General features: G+C 43.9%; 1 protein-coding gene across 5 annotated transcripts in view; it reads left to right on the forward strand.

Annotated features, from left to right (window-relative positions):
* Window positions 1-12,768: 12,768 nt before the first annotated feature.
* The window catches only part of MAST4 (microtubule associated serine/threonine kinase family member 4), a 514,312-nt gene continuing 504,925 nt past the window's right edge, over window positions 12,769-22,155 (forward strand). For 4 of the 5 annotated variants that reach the window (XM_074359140.1, XM_074359156.1, XM_074359144.1 and 1 more), the window contains exon 1: window positions 12,769-13,423. In XM_074359140.1, coding sequence (XP_074215241.1) covers window positions 13,073-13,423 — 351 coding nt within the window. In that variant the 5' untranslated portion in view covers window positions 12,769-13,072. The remainder of the gene's footprint in view (window positions 13,424-22,155) is intronic. The other variant, XM_074359199.1, reaches the window with a different exon arrangement.

The following is a 22,155-nucleotide window of genomic DNA, read 5'->3' on the forward strand; positions in this document are numbered from 1 at the left end:
TTCTCTCTCCAGAACATGCACTCAGTTATCTCCAGGAACATTCTGCATCGATATCCCATGGCCTATAAAAAAATCTATATTTTCAAACTCATCTCTCTGTGGCACACGGCCTGGCACGAAATCGGGCCTCAGATATTTATCATAGACACAATGTATTATAATTACCTGTTTTCTCATCTGTCTCCACCAGACTATAAATATCTCTGAGCAGGAATTAGTGTCTTCCTCAAAATCTGTTGCTTCCCCAGCATCCCGCACAGGGCCTGTGACTTAGTAGATGCCTCAGTTAGTACTTCCAGAATAAATGAAAATAGAGAATAATTGCTTTGGAATTTAAAAGGGAGATGACTCGAGGATTGAAAGGTCAGGAAGAGAATTTGTGAGGATGTTTAATTACTATTGTGGCATAACACGTTACCCCCAAAACTTAATGGCTTAAAATAACCATTTGTTTTGCTCCTGACTTGGGTGCCAGAAATTTGGGCAGGGCTTGGGGGAACAATTCTCTCCTAGGATGTTGACTGGGGCAGTTGTCTGAAGGCCGTGTGGGCTGAACACCCAAGATGTCTTTCCTTAAAGGACAGTTACGCTAGAGCTCGGCTAGGCTGTCAACCAGAATTTATAGATGTGGTCTCTTCATCATGGTAGTCTTAAAGTACTTGGTTTTCTTGCTTGGTTCCCGGCTGCCCCCAGGGCAAAAATTCTAAGACAAGCAGGTGGAAGTTACATGGCCATTTCTGGCAGAACCTTGGAAGTTATGCAGCATCCCCTTCTGTGATAATCCACTGGTTAAAAGAGAATCCCTAAAGATCAACCCAGATTTGAGGATAGGAGACCTAGAGCCTACTTCTCAGTGGGAGAAGTGTCAAAGACTTGGAGGACATGTTTTAAAATTGCCATCAAGGGGAGTGGATTTTAGTCAAGTTTTGGCAAATATATAGATTTTGAGTAGTTGTTGGATTTAAATGGATGGGAAGAAGGGCTAAATAGGCTTCTAGGTGCATTGAAACTTCTGGGGGAGAAGACTGGAACAGAGCCTGGGTCACAAACAATGAATAATCCAGTTTGGCATGAGTATAAGGTCTGTGGAGTGAGACTTGGAAGGTGAACCTGGAAAGATATGGGGCCTTGCACGCTAGGCTAAGAATGTTGGCCTTTATCTTACTGATTTGCAAGAGTGGCATGATCAAAGCAGTGTTTCTGGAAGATTAATCTGGCATGGAGATACAAGAGAAATTGGAAGGGCTGGACTCTAAGCTAGGAAATCATTTAGAGGGTGGTTGCTGTAATCTTATTGGTGACACAGACTGAGTCAGGGAAGCAGAATTTAACATGGGAAAGTAGGGGAGAATGGGAGAGTTACATGAGGAAAACTCAACAGGCTTGATGATGGACTAGCTATGGAGGGAATCCTAAGAGCTGGAGCATCATCTGCTTCCCATGAAGGCGAAACAGTGTGGCTTAGCCTTCCTGTGCCAGTGGTGATCTGAAGAATTCTTTACCTTTTGCTCATGCATTGGGCGTCTAATCGAATATCTACAACTAACCTCCATCCAGGCAATATAATATGTAATACCGTGGTTTGAAATTATGAGCTACAGTAGTTGAAGAAAACATCAAGGAGAAGATGTTTTCAAAATTTCTCCTTTGTCTCTCTTCCCTGCCACCTGATCCGTAAATATCGTATGTTGAATTCTTATGTTGGATACCACCATAATTGTTAGTTTATTCATATTTTTTCTTTACAAAAACCAATCAGCAACAGTAACAGCAAGAGCAACAACCACCAACAATTGAACTTCATACTACCTGACATTTTACCCTATGTGAGAAGAGGCCTTGGCTTTCCTTGCTGATCATCCATATTTCTGTCGGTATGAACAGGGTGAGCTCTGGAAATCACTCAATGTTTTTATTTATGGCCTGTTCCATGGCTTTGAAATTAAGTTTACATCTGGTGTTAGTAGATATTCATTACCTTTCTAAGATGCCATTTAAAAAACTGATTGCTTCGGGGACTAGATGGCAAAGAAGGGGACGTTTCACACTCATATGGTTGACCCTGTTCGTAAAATGCTACATTTAGACATGCTCCTGTATTTATGGGATATACTGCTACTTGTCTAAGTGGGCCAGGCTAACTCTCCTGGGCTTCTTTGCATCTTTCTGCTTGGAAACAATTATTACCTTGTTTCTAGCATAAAGCTTTTGTGTTCTGCTAGAAAATGTGCATGTTGACAGCAAGCACAAATAATGAACCATCTAAAGCAACATTCCAGCTAGCTAACACAATTTGAGAGGCTTATTTATATTGGAAAAAATTTTTTAAACACAACAAATGGAAAGAGAGGAAGAAGCAACCCACTAGAAATGAAAAACTGAGAAATAAGCAAATTGTTCTTCACAAAGAACTTCCCACACTGGATGCCTGTGAGGCTCGAAAATCATTCAGTCCTGGAAGTTGTAAGCCAAGTCTTCTCTGAGGTGCTTTCCTTTTCCCCAAAGAAGTCATAACAGGTATATATATAGATCTGTAATGCCTTTCTGTTGGGGAGATGAAAGTACTTTCCAAACACTCTCATAACATCACGGTGGAGGAAATGATGGCAGGTTTTCTATTACTCCCATCACACAGGTGGTGGAGGCCCTGATAAATGGAATCGGTGACAAAGCCACAAATAGATGCTAGGTCCTCTGATGTACAGCTTGGACTTCAGCAGTTAAATGAAAAATATGTTCCTGTTTTGTTCGGCCCTTTCTCATCTTGTAGAGAAAAACTTTCTCATCGGTTTTCACCCTTACTCACTCCTATGCAGACACGTATTTTTGCCCCCAAGAGATAGGGTGCTTGGATCACATTTTAAGTTTAAATGTTATATTACAAAATGACATCACAATAAATAAGTGCTAAGCTCAAAAGTAAAAAAAAAAAAAAAAAAAAAAAAAAAAAAAAACTAGTTGGAGTGTACCCCACCCTCAACAATAGCTTTATGATCATAAACAGAGAGACTACATCTTTGGGTTGTGCAGTGGTTCATTGCTGTTTGAGGGTCATGTGCCCTTCTGCCCCTAAAAGGTGTAGATGACACCACCCCCCAGAAAGATGCACGTCCACAATTACAAGGGCTCCTGAAGCCAATACCACCTTCAGCGGGTTCATGAGTGCCCTAGGTCAGAACCCAGTATAGATCTTCCTCGACCTCCCATGGGGTTAAGTCCTGATAAACCTATCATAAATTAAAAATAATCCAAAATCGTAAATGTATTGAATACACCTAACCTACTGAAAATCAGAGCTTAGCCTAGCCTACCTTAAACGTTCCCCAAGCACATTAGCCTACAGTTGGGCAGAGTCATCTAACACAAAGCCTGTTTTATGATGAAGTGTTGGATTTCTCCTGTAACATAGTGACTCTTGTACTGCAAATGGAGAACAGAAAGGTTGTTCAGGTGCAGGATGGTTGTATGGGTGTTGGTTGTTTCCCCCTTGTGACTGCATGGCTGACTGGGATGTGCTCAGGATCACAAGAGAGTTCAGCCCGGGAAAAGATCAAAATCAAAAATTCGAAGTATGGTTTCTACTGAATGCGTATTGCTTTTCATCCATCGTAAAAGTGAAAAATTGCTAAGTTGAACCATCCTAAATCAGGGACCGTCTGTATTAGAAAGAGCATAACTCAAAAGAGAGTGATCTTGGATTAAATCCTAGCCCTACTTTGCTGAGTGACTTTGAGAAAAACTAACATCTCAGTATTGATTTCTTTCTCTGTAAAAGGGGTACTGTCCCCTTGAATTGGGTCACTGAGGAGATTAAACACATAATGCATATAAGGCATCTGGCACAGTGTCTGGCACATGGAAGGTGCTCAGTACATGATCATTCCATTCCCTTATGCGATACTTAGCGGGGAAATGACTGAAGTTTGGAGCCAGCATCCTGAAGCTGATGCTCTGGCCCACTTGTACCTGATGGCTGAAAACATTACACCAGGGGGCAGATTAGTACAATTAATCAAGGGCTAGACCCTTTTAAAGCCTAAATTATTCTGGTTTACCCTGTTAGCCAAATCTTTTGACACTCTTTCTACATTATGATGGTTCCCCATGGTGTGAGTCCCATCTTCCCAGGATAGGATGCAAAGCCCTACATTTCTCAGTTTCATTTGCCTCCAGGGAGCATCATGTGACTTCATGTTCTGCTAATCAAATGCATATACAGAGATGTGGATACAGAAGTGATTTATGTGAGGAAGCCGGTGGGGTGCAGGGCATCTATTTTGCAGGCACAGATGGTGGGAGAGGTGGTGTGGTTCTGGCATCATCAGGAGTGGCAATTTCCTCCCCACCCATTTCTGCATTGAGGTTTGGGGGATTGTTTCTGGAAGTTCACTCCACAGCCTGTCTCTTCAGTTCTTCCAAAGACTCAGTGAGCATTCTAATATCTTTTAATAAGTCACTTCCTACTTTAACAAGAGAGAATTGATTCTGTGGTTGGCAGCTAAGACCTCTGACTTTTGTAATGTTGAAACACCCCCATCATCTAATTTCATCTTCTTCCTTGCCACAAAGATTCCCTTGCATTAATTTTGCAACATGGCTAACTGTAATAAAGGATCCTAATATTCTTATATAAGAATGGAGTTTCCATAAGAATGAGGCTTTCTATAAAAATGGGCACAGACTCTTCCCACCCTGTAGCATCTGAGTAGTGTCCTTGGGCTGCTGGCAGGAAGGTTCTTGTAGCTTACAATAGCCTCTCCCGCCTTGCCGACAGGCTGGACCAGTAGATGGTCTTAAACACTCCTCCGTTGTTCTTTCCATCCTATTCACATCACAAGCAGGCAGTTCTTATTAGTTTGGTTGTTTTAGGAGGGCAAATAGTTGGGGAGGAACTTCGGTCAACAGGACAGTAATAGTGATAGTTTGAGCTGCAGATTTTTATGCACTTACTCATTTTATTAAAATGAGTGACTCTTTGGGAATGAGGCCACATTATTCTAGGAACAGATTTTTCTTCCCCTCATGGATTTTTTTTTGGTTTTTAATCAACCTATACAAATCTTGGACTGAGCAAACTTTAGATAAACATAGAGTTTTAATAAAGCTGGTTTAAAGTCTTATGGTGGCAATGGTTTTATCCATTCACTCAATAACTATCACGAACTACTGTATGACAGACATTATGCTAGATGTCAGCACAAATAAGGTGCTCCATAAATAAGATTTGGTTTGCTTTTGCCTTCAAGACTCTTCATAGCGTAGTAGAAAGACAGTTCCAACATAGTATATGCCAAGATCTGTTTCTGCCATAACTTGAAGTAACTTTTTTCCCTGTCAAAGCACTCTTTTTTTCCTCAAGTAATTTAACCTGCAGTAAGAGAAATCCCTTCCTTTCACCTGAAATATTAGCAGTTTCCTAAATTTTGACCCTTATTGAGGTCAGGAATATATCTTTAAGGTTAGTATCACTAATCATTTTGTATGGCATTCGGATTTCTTCTCACCTGGATTAAGTGACCAGTGGATTCATTTCAGCACACCTGTATTTCTTGGAGTTTCTTGGTGTCAAGTAATAGCTGATTTTAGCTAATTCAGTCAGAAGGAGGTGTTACTGGTCGCTCAGAGAATAAAAGGAAAAGCCAGAGACTGAGACTTGGAAAAGTACCAGGCTGGCAACTCCAGACCTAGGTAATGGGAGCTAACTGATAGCTTTGTCCAGACATTACTGTCCTTGTGTTACTCGTCTCAAGATTCAGAATCCAAGGATAGTCCACTCCTGGAATGACAAGACCATCAAAAGGAAATAGGCAATTCTTCACAAGTCAATTGGGATGCTCTTATCAAAAGGAGGCAGAATGGATATAGGCAGACAGATACCATACATGTCTACCATGATGTTTATGCTCCAAGTATATTATCCCCATGGCACTCACCATGGACCTTTCCCTGGGTGTAGTGTTAATGTTGTTACTTACAGTGATGCCCCCTGTCCCAGGCACCCCAAGCTAGTCCACTTGATGAAGGCAAGAAGGGAGACATTATTTTCCTTGATTAAGGAGAAATGAGAAGTGGAGGGGGTGGCCCATTGAAGTTGGAATAGTAGTTGTCAACTTTGGCTACTATTTTATTCACCCAGGGATTTTTGCTTTTTAACATTTTATTTTTAACTAATTTTGGATTTGCAGAAAAGTTGCAAAAAATAGTACCAAGAGTTCCTTAATATCCCATACCCTCCTTCCCCTAATGATAAGATCTTATATAACCATAGTATAATTGTCCAAAAGAGGCATTAACATTGATGTATTATTAACCAAACTACTGACTTGATTCAGATTTCACCACTTTTTTCTCACTGATGTCCTTTTTTTAGTTCCAGGGTCCTAGCAGGAGCCCACATTTTATTTACTTGTTACCTGTTAGTTTCTGTAATGTTCCCCATGCTTTATTTAGCTTTCATCACCTAGATATGTTTGAAGAGTCCTGATCAGTAATTCTGAACAATGACCTTCAATTTGGGTTTGTCCTGTTTTCTTATGACTGGAGTTAGGTTATGCATTTTTTTTTGTCAAGAATGTCACAGAAATGCAACATTGTAAATCAACTAGACTTCAATATAAAAAAAAAGAATGCCACAAAAATAATGACGTGCATCATAGCAAGGGGTTCCAGGGTGTTCTGCGTCTTATCACCAGTGATATTTGTATGGTAAGGCTGGTGTCTGTTCAGTTTCTATCCTGTAAAGTGACTGTCTTTCACTTTATATTGGTAGGTTTTGCATTGGCAAGTATCGTGGGAGAAGTACTTCTAGTCCATGCAAATCCTTTTTCTCCTCAAACTGTTGCCTGCTAATTTGAGCATACATTTTTGAATCTTATCTGCAACAGTTATTCTTGTGGTATTTGCCTGATGGTGATTCTTACCTCCCTCTTTTCTTTCTATACCTGTTAATTGGAATTCTTTTTGAATTCTTCTCCATTTACTTTTTTATTTCATTATTTATATGAGTTTGGATTCACGAATATTTATCTTATTCAATGGCTTAAATCCAACAGTATCATAAATTATTGTATTACTCAGACTATACTAGCTTTGGCCATTAGGAACTCCTTTAGGCTGGTACCTGTGTTCTGCTGACAAGGTCCTATCTTTTTTGGAGCAATTACTTAATTTGTGGCACCATGAATTGTTCCAGGTTTGTCCTGTATTTCCCCATCTCGGCCTTACAATCAGTCACTTTTCACTTAAGGAACTTTTAAATCTTGGTGTCCAGACCGCAACCCAAACCAGTTAAATCAGAAGATCTTGAGGGTGGGACCAAGAGGTCAGTAATTTTTAAGTTTCCACTGGTGATTCTAATATATAGCCAAGTGTGAGAACCACTCTAGAGCACTGCTTTTCTGACTTTAATTGGCTATGAAATCCCTAGGAATCTTGTTAAGATGCTGACAGGATAGCTCTGCAGCCAGGACTGAGACTCTGCCCTTAACAAGTTCCTTGGACGGCTTATTGGCAACCACACTTTGAGGGAAAAGGGACTAGAAGACACTGTTTCCTCAAGTACAAAGATCCTTAAAAACCACCCCTAGGGTTGCAAACTGGCTTATGATTGTGGAAAGGGTCACTGCTTGCTAGGTTACTACTGAGCATCATTTTATTTTCTAATTAGTCGAGGTTCATGGTGGAAGGAACAACTTGCCATCCTGTGTAGACAGAGTGAAGGCGGTTGCTCTACAAATTTGACTCTGAAAGCAGACCGCTACAAGGGATAAAAATGAGTAAATGTGTTTGCTTGTCTTCTAGTTCCTAAACAGGTGAAGAGTCCTGAATAAATCTTTTTGAAAAATGGAGAGTGATAATAAAAGAAAATTTCATGCTGAAAGCATAACAAAAGCATCCCAGATGTGAACATCCATCTTATCCACCTCGGAAAGACAAGTGCAAAAGCCTGGAGTCTTCTGTGGGAAATAGGTCACCATTTTGAATTTTGTTTAAACAGAATCCTCGAGGGAACATTATCCTGAGTTCTTTTTGTGGATTAGCTCAGTTTTTCCAGCTGTTTTCAGAACATGCATATTCCTGTCCAGCTGCTAAGCTGCCTTGGTGTCCCCAAGGTAATTGTTCTCCAAGAACAAAGAGGTCCAAAGCGATGCAGACTGCAATCAGTCAAGCTCATTCTAGACACCTTCTACGGAGCCATGCACATTTGCCTCACAAAATGGCTCTTTGATCTTCAAATGAGGATTCTTAATGGTGATCCTCAAGCTTTAATATACTTGATACATGCGTGAGCGTGTTCCGTAAAAAAAAAATGCATATCCCCAGACCTTTAGGTGGATCCTGAGAAGAAGCTGCCTGCTCCCCTGCCTGTATCCTGGCGACGTGACACAAGTGCTCCACAGACAGCACATGGAGAAACATTGAACAAGGAGCTCAGATCAGCAGCATCCTCTCGTTTGGTCCATTGCAGGCTTATTTTAATTTGCTAACATAATTTAGTTTCCCATCCTTCTCAACCTCTAGGTCAGAGACTCCACCAGAGGCGAACCATGTTATTACTCTTCCTCCCTGTCCCTTTCAACCATCACTTAAAACCTTCTTCTACTTACCTTCTGAAACCTTGTATCATAACCTTTCCTTCCCTAGACCTCAAATCACAAACAAAAGCTTGAGATGCTGTGAAGGCTTTATCTCCCAGCTGGCTGGTCAGAAACTGCCATGTTCTGTATCATGTTACACTCTCTGCTCTAAATCAAAAACCCCAATGTAGGCCACCTCAATGGCCACATTTTTATCTATGTTTAAATTGTCTCAAAATTGCGCTTTATTAGTCATGGGGCAGCAGGCAAATCTATCATTAAAAATGAAAATTTAAAAACCTACCAAAGGTGAATAATATCATCATCTTTAATCCAAAGATCTTATCATATAATTCAAAGATCATATGATATAATATCTAGGATTTTGGGGGCTATTGAAGTTACATATGTAAAATTTACGTATTTGTAATTTTGCAAAAATATTCATTCTGAATTGATAATGTTCTAGTTTTAAGTATGTAAGAAAGAAGGACAATGGATTTGAAGTTTATTAAGTGCTAACCCTAATTCTTGGGAGAAAGGTCATGACACTGGGAATAGATGAAAGGTGTGATGACTTGCCCTTGAAAATCCTCCATCTCATAGAGACAGAGCTTGACACTGACGTTCACACTTGGCCCTTCCCACAAGGTGGGGACTGGCAGAAACAATAGAGACTCCCAGAGGCAATGCCTAACATGACTTAGGAGAACAATGCAGAAAATTGAGGCAAGTGTCCAGTCACAATACAATAAACATTTGGTGTCCAGGGGTGTTGTCCCTGAACCAAACACTTTGAGAGCATACCCAGCAAATGTGTGGACCCCGATTACCTTGGAGTCGGCTGACCTTGTCCTTTCTAGTCTATCAGCTAATCTGGTTCTGTCACATGAAGCTTGGCAACACTATTGGCTTCCAAGGAATTATGACTAAGTCGTTTTTATTTTTCTGGCTCTTGCCTACAGTGACACTGCAGGAAAAAAGCTATGCTTTTATACTCATCTCTAGTCCCAAAGTCTCCAACATTAGGGACATTTATTGGACATTCTCTTGGAGGGGTGTTTTTCTGGCCATTGAGGACAGTGTTTATAGTTTAATAAAATGAGAAGGTGAACTGTAGGATTTAAATCAAGTTTGATTGGCCATACCCCAGCATTTGTCCATAGGTCTAATTGGGGTACCTTTAGGGAACTGTCCTGACCTTTTGTTCATCTTCTATTTATAGAGTTTGCACAGTTCTTTCTGGAAACTCTTAGCCTGAACCATAGTCATCTTTCCCTCATGGGTCAGCTGTGGAGATGATTAAGCACACTGCTTTCAACTGCAGGTGTCTAAGTGGAGTGTGAAGTCCATTTAGCTGATCATCCACTTGGCATTTTTATTTTCAATAAAATATAACATTAAAAAATTCCAGTGCTTACAGGAAGGGTATTGTTTCATGAAACCTCATATGTATTTGTAGGTGTGTACGTGTATCATGAGTTGCAATGTAAAATATACTTTTTATTTGAGGTTAAAGTTTTAAAAGTTCAGGAAATGCTGATCTAGTACTTGACTTTGATCTGCAGGGGTTAAGAGCCTGAATGCTGGGGCCAAACTGTTCAAATGTGAATCCTGGCTCCATCACTTACTAGCTGTGTGACTTAGGGGAAATTACTTAACTTCTCTGTGCCATAGTCTTCACACCTTTCACATATATAATAAGAGAGTAATAATAGTGTCTATCTCATACCACTGATATCAGAATTGAGAAAATTAAAATTTGTAAAATAAAAATACTTAAAACCTTGACTGAAACATACTAATTGCCTCATAAAGGTTTATGGGGGAGGGAGGAAATCTGTTCTGCAAGTGTCTTTTTATATCCTTTTACATGTTAAGTCAAGAAAACAGAGTCCCTGCTGAATGGATATGTAATCTAATGTATATGTGGACTTGAAAAAGTTGTCTGTTCCAAGTGGCAATATATTGGCATGTTTAAGAAAGTGCTTCAGATCAGATTGCTGGGTTCAAATCACAGTTCCACCACTCACTTGCTTTGTGACCTTTGGCAAGTTACTTGACCTTGCAGGTCCTCAGTTTCCTACTTTATAAAGTGGGGCTAATAGATTCTGACTCATAAGGTTAAATGAGAACATCCATAGATGCTTAGGGCTGAAGTGATTACAGCCATTATCATTCTTCCTGTTAGTAATTCAGATCACGTCTTTGCTTCTTCTTTCCTGGTGCACTGAAAAGTACCCCTCCTCCTCTTTCTTGTGAATGGCTTGCTTAAGTCATCATTTCACTTCAGCTGTAGCGAATCAACCACATAGGGGCTCAGATAAAGACCAAGACTCCTGGCTAGAAAAGCAATTGTGAGGCTCAGGCTGGGATTCAGACTGCCCCACTGTGCTCTCTCTTCAGCCTTGCTCTTACAACTAGCCAAGTCACTAGAACTGTCCTTTTGCCTCAGCAGGTCTTCACGGCCCTGCAGATAATTCTGAAGTGTCACAATGAAAGCCTGCCAGCCGGAGCTGTTTTGCAGTAAGGCTGTCTGTGGCAATGGGATCACATTATATTTCCTTCACCATCATCTTAGGGGAAGGAAACTGATCAGGACAAAGCTTACTGTCCAATATGATGAAGCACTTTGTATGATGTATCACTTGTAAATACTGTGATAGCATAAAAGGGCTCGTTAGCTGAAGGGGCTTTCAACTCAAGTCCTGCAGTTCTTAAGGACCTTTGGCAAAATCGTTCTGACAAAGAGAAATCTAATATTCTTGAGGACTCCTGAGCTTGAGGACCTCAACTGTTTTTCTGTAACTCTCCCCTCTTCTCCCATGGCACCCTGTTTCTGTAGCTTTGGAAAATTAATAATGGAGCTGTATTATGCAGCATCAATCTCTTGCTTGACCATAAGCTCCTCGAGGGCAAGGGACCTGCCTTATTCATCTTTGTATTCCCTGCAAGCATCAGGCACACATCTCAATCAACCTCTGTGGAACTGAATGTGGTTGAATTTACATCCCAGGTTGCAGTGCCAGAGCTCAGAATAGGACTGGAGCTGAAGGAAAGTGAGAAATCATTTATTTCCCACTGCTGAGCTGATGGCTGGCTTCTGAGAAATTCAAGTCACCTCATCACCCTGAAGGCTGCCTCCTCCAGCCCCAGGGAGGGCCTTAAGGTGATTCTGTTAGTGCCCTTGCCGAAAGTTCTTTCTCCTAGTTCTTAGAGGTAAAGAAAATGAAGCAACCAGTCCTGCATCTTTGGTAGTTTACAATCCAGGGCCAGGAGAAAGCGAAGTGGAAATGTGAACTCTTTTCATCCTCTGCTTAGCTGATGTGGAGAGACAGGCAATGGTGGGCCAGGCAGCCCTCTCTAACTCAGCTTTGTCTGGGATCTGGCCTAGTGTTGGGCATATTCTTGGTCCTAATTAAATTCAGGGGCATAATTTATTTTCCTCCCTGTCAAAAGTTACACGTCTTTGACTTAACTTTTTAGTTTACAAACAGAAAGACAGAAAGTAGTCTTTTGAAAACTCTCCATGTGTCTAAGCAAGGCAGTTTGCTGAATCTTTATGTATATTTGCTCTAATTCTGCCCATAGCAAGACAAGACAGGTAAGAATATCTCCATTTCTAGTTGAGGACACTGCAGCCCAAGGAGCTTAAGAGGAAAATCCGGGATCGGAGACCAGCTCCGTTTGGATCCACTCACTATACCATGAAGTTCTCCCCCTTTCTTTTCCAGCACGCTGGTGGGTGCGAGTGTGTGCGTGGCTGTGTGTGCGTGCTTCCTATTACCCTCAAAGCCCTGTTACTTCTCTGACTAGTCAGTGTCCTCGATTTCACTTTTTCGAAACAAAGTCCAGTTTTTCTCCAAGGTCTCACCGCTTGCTTAACCATCTCCCCCTGGCGTTCCCAGGCCCGCCAGCCAGTTCTCCGCTAAATTCAGAGTCCCAGCTTTGGGCTGATTCCGAGCTCCACTCTCACCCTCCAGGGCGCCGGTGCCTTGCTCTTTTACCCACGGCCCCAGTCCCCAGCGCTCGGGCGGGACCCCACAGCTGGCGCCTCGGCCCCGCCTCCCCTACCTGACGCCGGTGCGGCCGGAGACGCCGCAGCCTCCGCCCACTGGCGCGCCTGCTCTGCCATTGGCTCCCCGGGCTGCCCGTCTCTTTCGCCGGCCCCGCTCAGTCCCGGAGGCAGGTTTTGCTGGAGAAGCCGCAGTCCCGGCGGCTCGGGCGCAACGCGGGAGCACTGTCGAGCGCCGAGCACTAGCATGTCCTCGCGCTCCGGAGACCCCGTCGGCCGCCGGGCCCGGGCGACTGCTTACTTGACGGCGGGCTCCGGTGGCCCGGCCGCGGCCATGTAGTCGCCGGCGGGGCTCCCCGCAGCCCGGGAGCGGCAGCGAGAGCGAGCCGGAGCCCAGCAGCCCGTGGCTTCCCCCCAGAGGCGCTGAGAGAGCGCTGCGCCCCCACCGCCCCTCCGGCCGCACTTTGGGCCCGAGAGGGAGATGGGGGAGAAAGTTTCTGAGGCGCCGGAGCCAGTGCCCCGCGGCTGCAGCGGCCACGGAGCCCGGACTCCCGCCCCTGCGGAGGCTGCCGCGTCCTCGCCGGGCGCTTCCTCGGCGGAGTCCTCCTCAGGCTCAGAAACTCTGTCAGAGGAAGGGGAGCCTGGCTTCTCCCGCGAGCAGCCGCCGCCGCCGCCGCCGCCGCCGCTGGGCGGCGCCCGGCCGCCCGCCGCGTGGGCTCCCGCGCGCGTGGTGCCGGAGCTCGGAGTCCCATCGCCGCCGCCGCTCCCGGGAGGAGCCGCGCCACCTGCGCCCCGGGGCAGCAGCGCGTCCCAGGAGGAGCAGGGCGAGGAGGTGGGCCCCGCCTTCCCCCAGCTCGGCCCCTCCGGTCCCAGCTGCCTGGCGACCCCAGCACTCCATCCCGCACGCGGGCGGTGGGCGGCGCGCGATGGGGCATGGAGAGGGGGAGGGACCACAAGGGGTAATGACGGGAGCCTCCCTGTGGGTCATTGATTTCCCCGTGGCTGTTTACCTCCGTGTGTGTGTGTGTGCGTGCGTGCGTGTGTGTTTGTGTGTCCATCCATGTCCATGTGCTGCCTGATAGTGAGCTTTTACAGTGTCTAAGCGGCAAACTCCCTAGTGTCGGGATTTTTTACTCTCAATCTGTGAATGGATATGATCTGGACGCCTGGCTAGTCCCCGTCTGAGACCTTATTCTCCAAAGTGGGCGTTGCTTCCCACCGAAGCGCTCGGGCCGAGGGGATGTGTGATGAAGGTATGGTTTGAGAGGGAGAGAAGGCGTATAGGGGGCGGGGGACGGCTGGGAGCGGTACTCCCGGAGTTGAGCGGCCGGGTTTCAGTGACGTTGACTCCGGGATCCCCCGCGGGTGGTTTTGGCTGGTCCCGCGGCTTCGGTCTTCCGGGCGCGGAAGGAGGACTCCCATCTCTCGGCCGGTGGCGCTGACCTGCGCTTCTGCAGCTCCCGTTCGGACTTGTTCCGGATGTTCAGGTGCGCGCTGGTCGCCAAACTGAGTGGGGAACGTCCCACCTTCTTCCGTGGGACTGTGTCCATCCTGGTTTCCTGGAATAATGTTCGTCTGAAACTTCTGGGTCTCGCGCTGACACACTGAGGATATGACTTGGTGTCCGCCGTCTGTTCTCTCTGGCTTTTTTCCGTCTTTGGAGAACAGTTAAGGAAGCAGAAGTTTCTTCGTGCCTTTCAAATTGTTTGCTTTGGACGTTTCTTGTGGGGAGGTCATCTTGATCAGGCCAAGCTATAAATAAATCATCCTAACAGAACCTCCTAGTGAAGTTCATTCCTCAGTGCCAGGGTAGTATTTTCCTCCTTTCTGGGGTTAGCTTTAGCAAGTAATTGTCTTTGTCTCTCAGAGGATGCAAGCTGGGGCCAGTGCTCTGACAGTAGCCCCCTGGGGCCCCAAACCGGAGGCAAACACTGGATGTCACACAAAGTGAAGGGAGTCAAGTCCTAGCCTGGCAGAGATGGAGAAAACCCCAGTGGTTGGTTGGCCAAGCCCCTGGCAGTAACTAGGACCCATCCCCCCGTTCCCGGAGGAGTGTAAGGATCCTGGACAGGTGTCTGGAAACCTGCCTTCTAGAACTGTCTCTGCTCATGAGTTGTGAGACTTTGGATGAGTTGTTTTGTTCCTGAGGTCAGTTCAATAATCTGTGAAATGAGAGAGTTGACCAATGAACTTCAAGGTAAATTTCATTTTCACATGAATGCTCCCTTTTTCTGATCAGGAATTTAGAATGAATCCAAAGTTCAGATTAATCCTAGGGACAGGGTGCTGGGAGTTGAGCTGAGGGCCACACCCACCACAGAGCTACCTGACCAAACCCTGGACTGAATCAGTGTTCTCAGTGGTTGCATCTCCTGTGGAAGATGCCAGGTACACGCTGGTGTTTACCCTGTGACATCTGCCTCAACCTTCAGAAATGAGCACGCTGGTCAGTGGGCAGCAGGGGGGTATGACCCAACTTAATGATTTACCACTAGATTCTAAGATAGTGTTTCCATTGGTAGAGAAGTTGGCAGAGTTAGTTGCCCCATGTTTCCTGTGTAGCTAGGAGGGTGCTTCATGATAACATAATATGCTCTTGAAGATCCCAGGCAGGGAAAGTTGGAAACCTCTCACTTTTGATCCCAGTCCTGTAGCTGATTTATTGCCTGGCCTCAGGGTGACAGTGTTTTATTTTCTGGGAAGTGGATATAATGATAGCTTATTTCTCAGGCAATGTGGTGAGGTTTGGTTGATTGAAACACATTTTGGAAAGTGGAATGACTAAATAACATTGGTCAGTATTTGTGAAATCTCAGAATTGGATGTAAACTGATACAGTATTGCAATTTATTGTGCAACTTAACCTGTGGCAGGGGATGCTGGAAATTGTCCAGGAGTGGAAATCTTGGCTTGCTCTGAGAATTTTAAAGCGAAACTAAAACTGGAGTAGCGAAGTGACAGACCTGGTGAGAGGGCTGAAGTCCAGTGTGCATTTTCTGGTTCTTACACTGGTGACGGCGTGGTGCAGGGGTTCTTAACCTTTGAGAGAGTGTTGTGTCTCTTTGCAAATCTAGTGAAAGCTCTCCACCCTCTCCTCAGAAAACATCACACTTAGAATTACCATTCCAGAGGGTTCAGTGAGGAACTCTAGGTGGAAAGTCCTGGGTTTGATTCCCAGCTCTGCCACCTTAACTAGCGGTGTGATGTGGACCATTCAGCTGATGTAAGGCCCAATTTTTCCCCCTCTTAAGTGGGAATAATAGTAATAGAGTTATTAGGCATTTTATGCATGCCATCTAATTTAATCCTAGCATGGCATCTACCTTTAGCATTAAGTGCTAAGTAAATATTAATTTTTCAAGTTAAATTGTGATTAAAAATTTTGTGAAATGAGTATAAGTTTGGGCTGGCTGATTTTATTTGTGCATAATTAATCTGCTATGTACTTTCAGAGAACCTGAGGCTTTGTCTATTCAGTTTGTTACCATTTATTAGTATAAGCTGGGAAACAGTTTTTATTTGTATCAGGTTGCATCATGGCAAGGCATTGTTAGTGTAGTGTCAGTTATCCAATAGCAAGGCACTGAGTATAAAGCCTTAAAAGGCTTAAGTAAAACCCATAAAATGGAAAGAGGTTTATTTAGATTTTAAAATTGTTATGTCCAGCTTGGCAGGCTCACTGGTTTCCAAACATTTCTTCAGTAGCTTACTGCATCAGTTTTTTAAAACCAGCAGAATTCAAGTTCCAAGTGTATTATTGCAGTGCTAATTTTTGGGGCAACTTTGTTAAAGCTCCTTGCATATATCTAGTAATGGCAACAGTGCTTGACCTATTTCATATTTTATCTTACTGTCAATATTTGTATAAACTTACTAAGTCTCATGGACCTAAATCAGCCCTTTGAGCTTTCAGGGTCTTAAAAACAATACTTTAGTTTAACATGGCAATGGTTGTAGTTTTTATGTACTTAATATCAAATACATGAGAGTTAGAGATGGTGCATGACTTCTTGTTTAAATAAAGTGCATCTGACTTTACCCCTGCTTCCCCAAGCCTGTGGATTCGGGGTCTGTGCATGATGAGAGTAGTGGGCTGCGTTTCCGATAGTTATGACCATCTAGATTGGAGGACCATTCCTCAAACAACATTTCTGAAATTTACTCTTAGGCACTTTGCACTGTCTCTCCACAAAGCACATCGTGATGGCTCCCATAAAGTACTTGGTGCTGTTTACTGTGTGTTGGTGAACTCCTGAGGGCAGGGATTTCGTCTTTGTGTGCTTAACAAGGTGCCACTAACATATTAGTAGGGGCTCAGTACATATATGTTAAATGAAAGAGGAAAAAACACATCTCTGAAAACAGTTGCACATTTGACTGAAGGGTGTATATTCTTTTGTTTTTGTCTGTTGTGAATTATGCTTAAACCTCTAGCTCTCTTGTCAAAAAAGCCTCCTGGATCACACTGATAATGTTATGAGCAGTTTTTCCAGGTAAATTTCGAAGAAAGTCACATCACAGAGGATCCACTCAGAACGTCTGTGAAGGGACTTGCGTATTAATTCTGCTTTTTGCTGTGTGTGTTAGAACTTGAAACTTTTTAGGGATTCTTAGAACAGCAGAAAAAAAGGCTTAGTAGCTAAAAGGATTTTCAACTCAATATAAAGCGTCTCATTTATACTCTTCTACCCTAAAGGATTTATTTTCTTGGCATAAGGTGGGAAACACTTTCCCTTATTAACAATAGGCACAATTCTGAGATGTCTTTCAGCTGTTCTATTAAGTGATGTATGAGTTTGAGGACTGCTTTTAATATCATTTTGGGTGTGTGTGTGTTGGGGGGGGTTCCCTCAATTATAGTAATGCAGTAGATAAATGTCTAATGTTCATTGGTGAAAAGAATAAACAGCAAACGGCAATCACAAATTCAGGAAAGCTTTTCACTGAATTTGTATTTTACGAATCATAGCAGCTACATAATTTGAAGAAAAGTAGTGTGTAAATGTTGGCATGTTTATTATTAAGTCTGCTTTTGACTTACTGCTCCAGTAAGAGCCGCAGGTTCAGAAAGTCAGAAAGGCAGTTGGCCAGTGGACGGTGTCTGACTCTTGGGAAGTGTCATCCTGGGCACTGAGGACACGGACGTGGACAAGACAGAGAGAGTTTTGACCTCATGAAGCATCTAGCGTCATGGGGGAGATAGTCCCTAAACACACAATTCTTCATTAATTGGTTTCCGAGGTGGTAAATGGGGACCAGGCTGTGAGGGGGTATGTACCTTCTCTGGTCTGGGAGGTGGGAGCTGCCTCACTGAGGAAGGCATGTGTGCAGGAATTCCTGGGAGAAGGGGAGGGACAGGAGTGATGAGGACAGCAGGGGGCAGCACGGTGGGTCTGTGGGATTGAGAGCGGTCGTGTGGCATGAAGCAGAGGAGAGCATGGCCTTGGGTGATCCTTGAGAGAGAAACAGTAGCTGGGTCATGCACAGTCTTTTGGGCTTTGTTCTGAGGGACCCAGAGCCACTGAAGGCTTTGCAGCAAGGAAGTGACTTGATCAGATTGATATTTTGGGAAGGCCAGGCAGCCTGGGGCCCACCTGTTGGGAACTGCTGTGTAGCTTGTGTTTCCTGGTTATAGGGAGCTGATAACCCGAGAAGATGGCATCCTAATAAATCATGTGTAGATGGAACAGGCAGCTCATTCCTGGCAGTTCAGGTATCCACCTAAACACACCTGAAATGGAATAGGAAAAGGATTAGGTCTATTCCAGAGAACACCTTAGTGTGGATGTGAAGGCTGCTTTTCACTGCAGTGTTTCCTTAAGCCTAGTATTTTCTTGAAGGGAAAACTTAATTGACATGAGTGGAGCTGAGAAGAGGCCTTGCAAATGCTCATTTCCAGAGTCAGTTGCAGGGATTGCTGACCCCCACGTAAATGAATACAAGGGACATTGTCCCGAGGTGTGTGAGGCTCCCTGGTGATGGGCAGTGGGGTGTTTGAACCAACACACATTCTGAGAGTCTGGCTTGTTGGCTGGGATGTGCCTAGAGAAGGAAGGGTCAGCTTCAGGGAACTAAGGCTTTTATTTACCCTTTCTACCCTGGGTCTGAGGTATTCTAGGAATTGTCAAATATTTATATTTTGTTACTGTTTTGGAACCAGGGACCAAGTCTGCCTATCGGTCCCCTCAGACTTAGTGGATACGGTGGCATGAGTCCAGCTGTTTTTCAGTCTATCCCTGTGAGGAACAGTTTGGAAGCACATTATACTGTGGACTGGGAATATGGAAAACTGTAGGAAGGATCCTGGGAGAAAAGTTCTCACAAAGAGAAGGGCTCATAACCAGGTGGCCTGGCGTTAGAGAAAACTAAGGTGGGGGTGGCGGCTGTGAGTGCGCATGCGCGCACGTCTTAGCGGAGATGCTTGTTTCTAGATGGAGGATGCCCCGGGCCGTTTATAAGCACGTTGGCACATTCTCAAGTGTTGCCCGGAAGGGGCTTATGCTTCTCTTCTCCTTCCTCTCAGACCAGCAGCCAGTGTTCCGTGCTCTGGGGTCAGAGTCTGTTGTGTCTAAGGATCCAGACCTAATGACCCCAGTTCAGCCACTATGAGGTCTTTGTGTGTCTTTGGAAAGATTATTAATACTGAGACATTTCCTTACCTGTAAAATGGACATGCCAGTATTTATTGCAGAGGGTCGTTATGAGAATTACTAAGATGTTTTCTGTAGAAGACCCAGCATTCCACAATGGTGTTTGCTATTATTACAGAGTATGAAAAAGCTGATTTATGCAGAATATCTGTGCCATAGCCAGGAATAATCAGATGCCTAGATGGCCCTTCCCTGATGGATTATGCTACCAGCATGTTTTACTGGTCCTTCTGGGAGGCTCTTTCATTCATGAGTAGGTAGATACGTAACATAGTGATCACTTTTAATTTCATGGACCCAGCATTTCTTATGATGTACTAACAGCACAGCTTTATGGTGTATGGTTCATTAATCCTCCTGTAAGACACCATCTCTCCTTTGCTCATGGAACCTGCTCTTAGTGATCATTTATTAAGTAATATCCTAAAAGACTGTATGAACATGCAAATTATTAGCTGTGCCCAGGGATGTAGTCAGAAGGCAGTAAGCCAGCCATGTGATGAAGCTGGTGAGATGACCAGGTACTTCGTGATGATGTGGGGGGCTGAGAAGGGAGTAAGAAGGCAGTCAAATGATTTTCTGGAAGCCAGCTTTGGTTAATATAATCATTGAAGGTGGAGGCAGGTGGTCCAGGAGCCACCCCAACTTCACAGAGGGAAATCTGTTAGAAACGGAATAGAACTTTTAAAAAATAAAAGAACTTGGGTATGTGAATTGCCCAGCAAAAAACTTGTTTTGTCCCTTTGGGACAATGTAAACATCTCAAATTTTTAAGGCAAAATTGCAAACACCTAGGAGCACGTTTGACATAACTCAGATCAATGCTGGTGCAGTGACTGCAGGTCATTTCTCTCCCACCTACTTGGGGCTCTGCCCTCTGAACCTGTTCAGGTTGACATTTACACAGCTTTGCATTGTCGAGTTCAAGGATTTTAGTGCCCTTTTATGTCTCCGATATTTTGTCTGGTTTCTTATCTTGTTCTGTTATTTTGGGGTAGAGCATAACACCAGCTAGGATTAAGCAGAAATCTCTTTCTCCAGTAGCTTTTGTGCACTTCTTTCTTTCTCTCTCTTTGCCCTTCTCTCACCTGGTTCAGAATTCCTGGGAAGGATTGGATAGTAATCCCCTGTGCTTCCAGGCTTAGGAAAAAAAACCCTTCCCTCAATGTGAGAGTTGGTTCAGGACCGTGGTCAGCGGTATACATACATTAAAGTCATTTAAATTTATAGAACTTGTGTGAAATTTCCGGTTGCTCCTCCAAGTTCTCTTAATAAAAAGCATTCAGTGCTTCTTTAATACTTTGAGTTCATAACTAGACACGCATGTCTGTGAGACAGCTTGTATTTGTACCATAGGCCTGTGCTCTTGCTTGCCCATCAATCCCCTCTTGGACACAGTCCATATACTTTTGATTATGGTGCTTACTTCCTCTGAACCTTTTAACCAAATACTTTGTGCTGATATTGGGGGCGGAGGGAAGGTGGGAGAGAGGATGGAAATACTGACAGATTGGCTTTATTTTCTTCAGTCGTTTCATAGGCTATTGTGTGGAAAATAAAAATTTAATTTTAATGTTCTTGACTTTGGGGTTTTTTTCCAGTGGCCAGCGAGTGCACAGGTGCACCCAATTCAGTATGGGTCAGTGAACACACATTAACAAACTCGCATCAGGTGTGGGTCTTTTGGCCTTTAGAACTTGGTCAGCTACTTTTTTTAATGAGCTGAGAAGTTAGGTATGTAATTTACTCCTGGCCAATGATTTTGTGCCTTTCTATGTTTTTAAAAATATCATCCTATCTTGGGATTCTGCTGTTACTATTTGTCTCTTCAGGCGTTTCTTTATGCAGAGATGGATGTAACTTCTGCAACACAGAAAAGGTCCTTGCCCCTCACCAGTGGTAGGGAAATAAAGTAAAATTAGAGTCGGTGGCTAAAAATCTTATGTCACTGTACACTGTCTTTGAGACTTTTATTTGCAGAAACTACCAATGTAAAATTGCTTCTTAAGGCAATCATTGCTAGCCAAACTGCATTAAGGTGCTGAAATAGAATGCAGTTGTGATAAAATCCATTTTGTGGATAAAGGTTAAATGATTATTTTCACAAAGAGTTTATGAATGAGTTGGGTTCCATAGGTATGTGTCTAGCTTCTGTATATGCAAACTCACAGAATTTGCTGCATCACTCCCTTCATTTCGGCCAGAGTGCTTAATTGAAGGCACCTGGGGCTTAATTGAAATCCTTAACACCCCCAGGCCTCTCGTTTTAACCAGGCAGCTCTGAGGATGCTCACTCAGATGCGGCCAAGCAGAGGAGGGGAGAGTTGCTGCAGAGAAGAGGGCCACCCCAACCCTAATGTTTGTTTAGAGAGAAAGGACTGTTGAGAAGTTTTACTTAAGGGGAACTTCAGACTCGCTGCAGATGAATAGAGTACATATCCGGAAGCCCCGAGAAAATGCTGACCTGCCCCTTCTTGTGGCCCTTATCAGACTGGTAAGTAGACTCTCCTGGTTAAGCCAGTGGGGCCTTAGTTTAAAGACTGAACGAGCGTGTGTGAGCGTGAGAGAGCGTCGGAGGAGAGGTACTCCTTGTCACATAGGGAGAGACTGTCTTCTCTTTGCCTCACGTTTTGGTACTTTAAATTATTCGTGTGTTGTTTGAAATAATTACCTTTGTTAACTTTCACTTCATGTACCACTTGACTTCCTTGGAATTGCTTAGTTTTTTTGTTCTATGGACACTGTTACCTTAATCTGCCCCAGTTCATTGTTAGTTGGGAAGAGGAGGCAGGTTCAAAATGCGCCTGAGACCTTTTAGGATTCACTTTAAGCTGCGGTGATGTTGGGTCCTTGCCATGATGCAGTCTCTGTTAGGAGGACAAGAGATAACATGGAAATTCACTGTGAACGCTTT

The sequence above is a fragment of the Camelus bactrianus genome, chromosome 3 (genome assembly GCF_048773025.1).
Source record: "Camelus bactrianus isolate YW-2024 breed Bactrian camel chromosome 3, ASM4877302v1, whole genome shotgun sequence".
Classification (NCBI taxonomy): Eukaryota; Metazoa; Chordata; class Mammalia; order Artiodactyla; family Camelidae; genus Camelus; species Camelus bactrianus.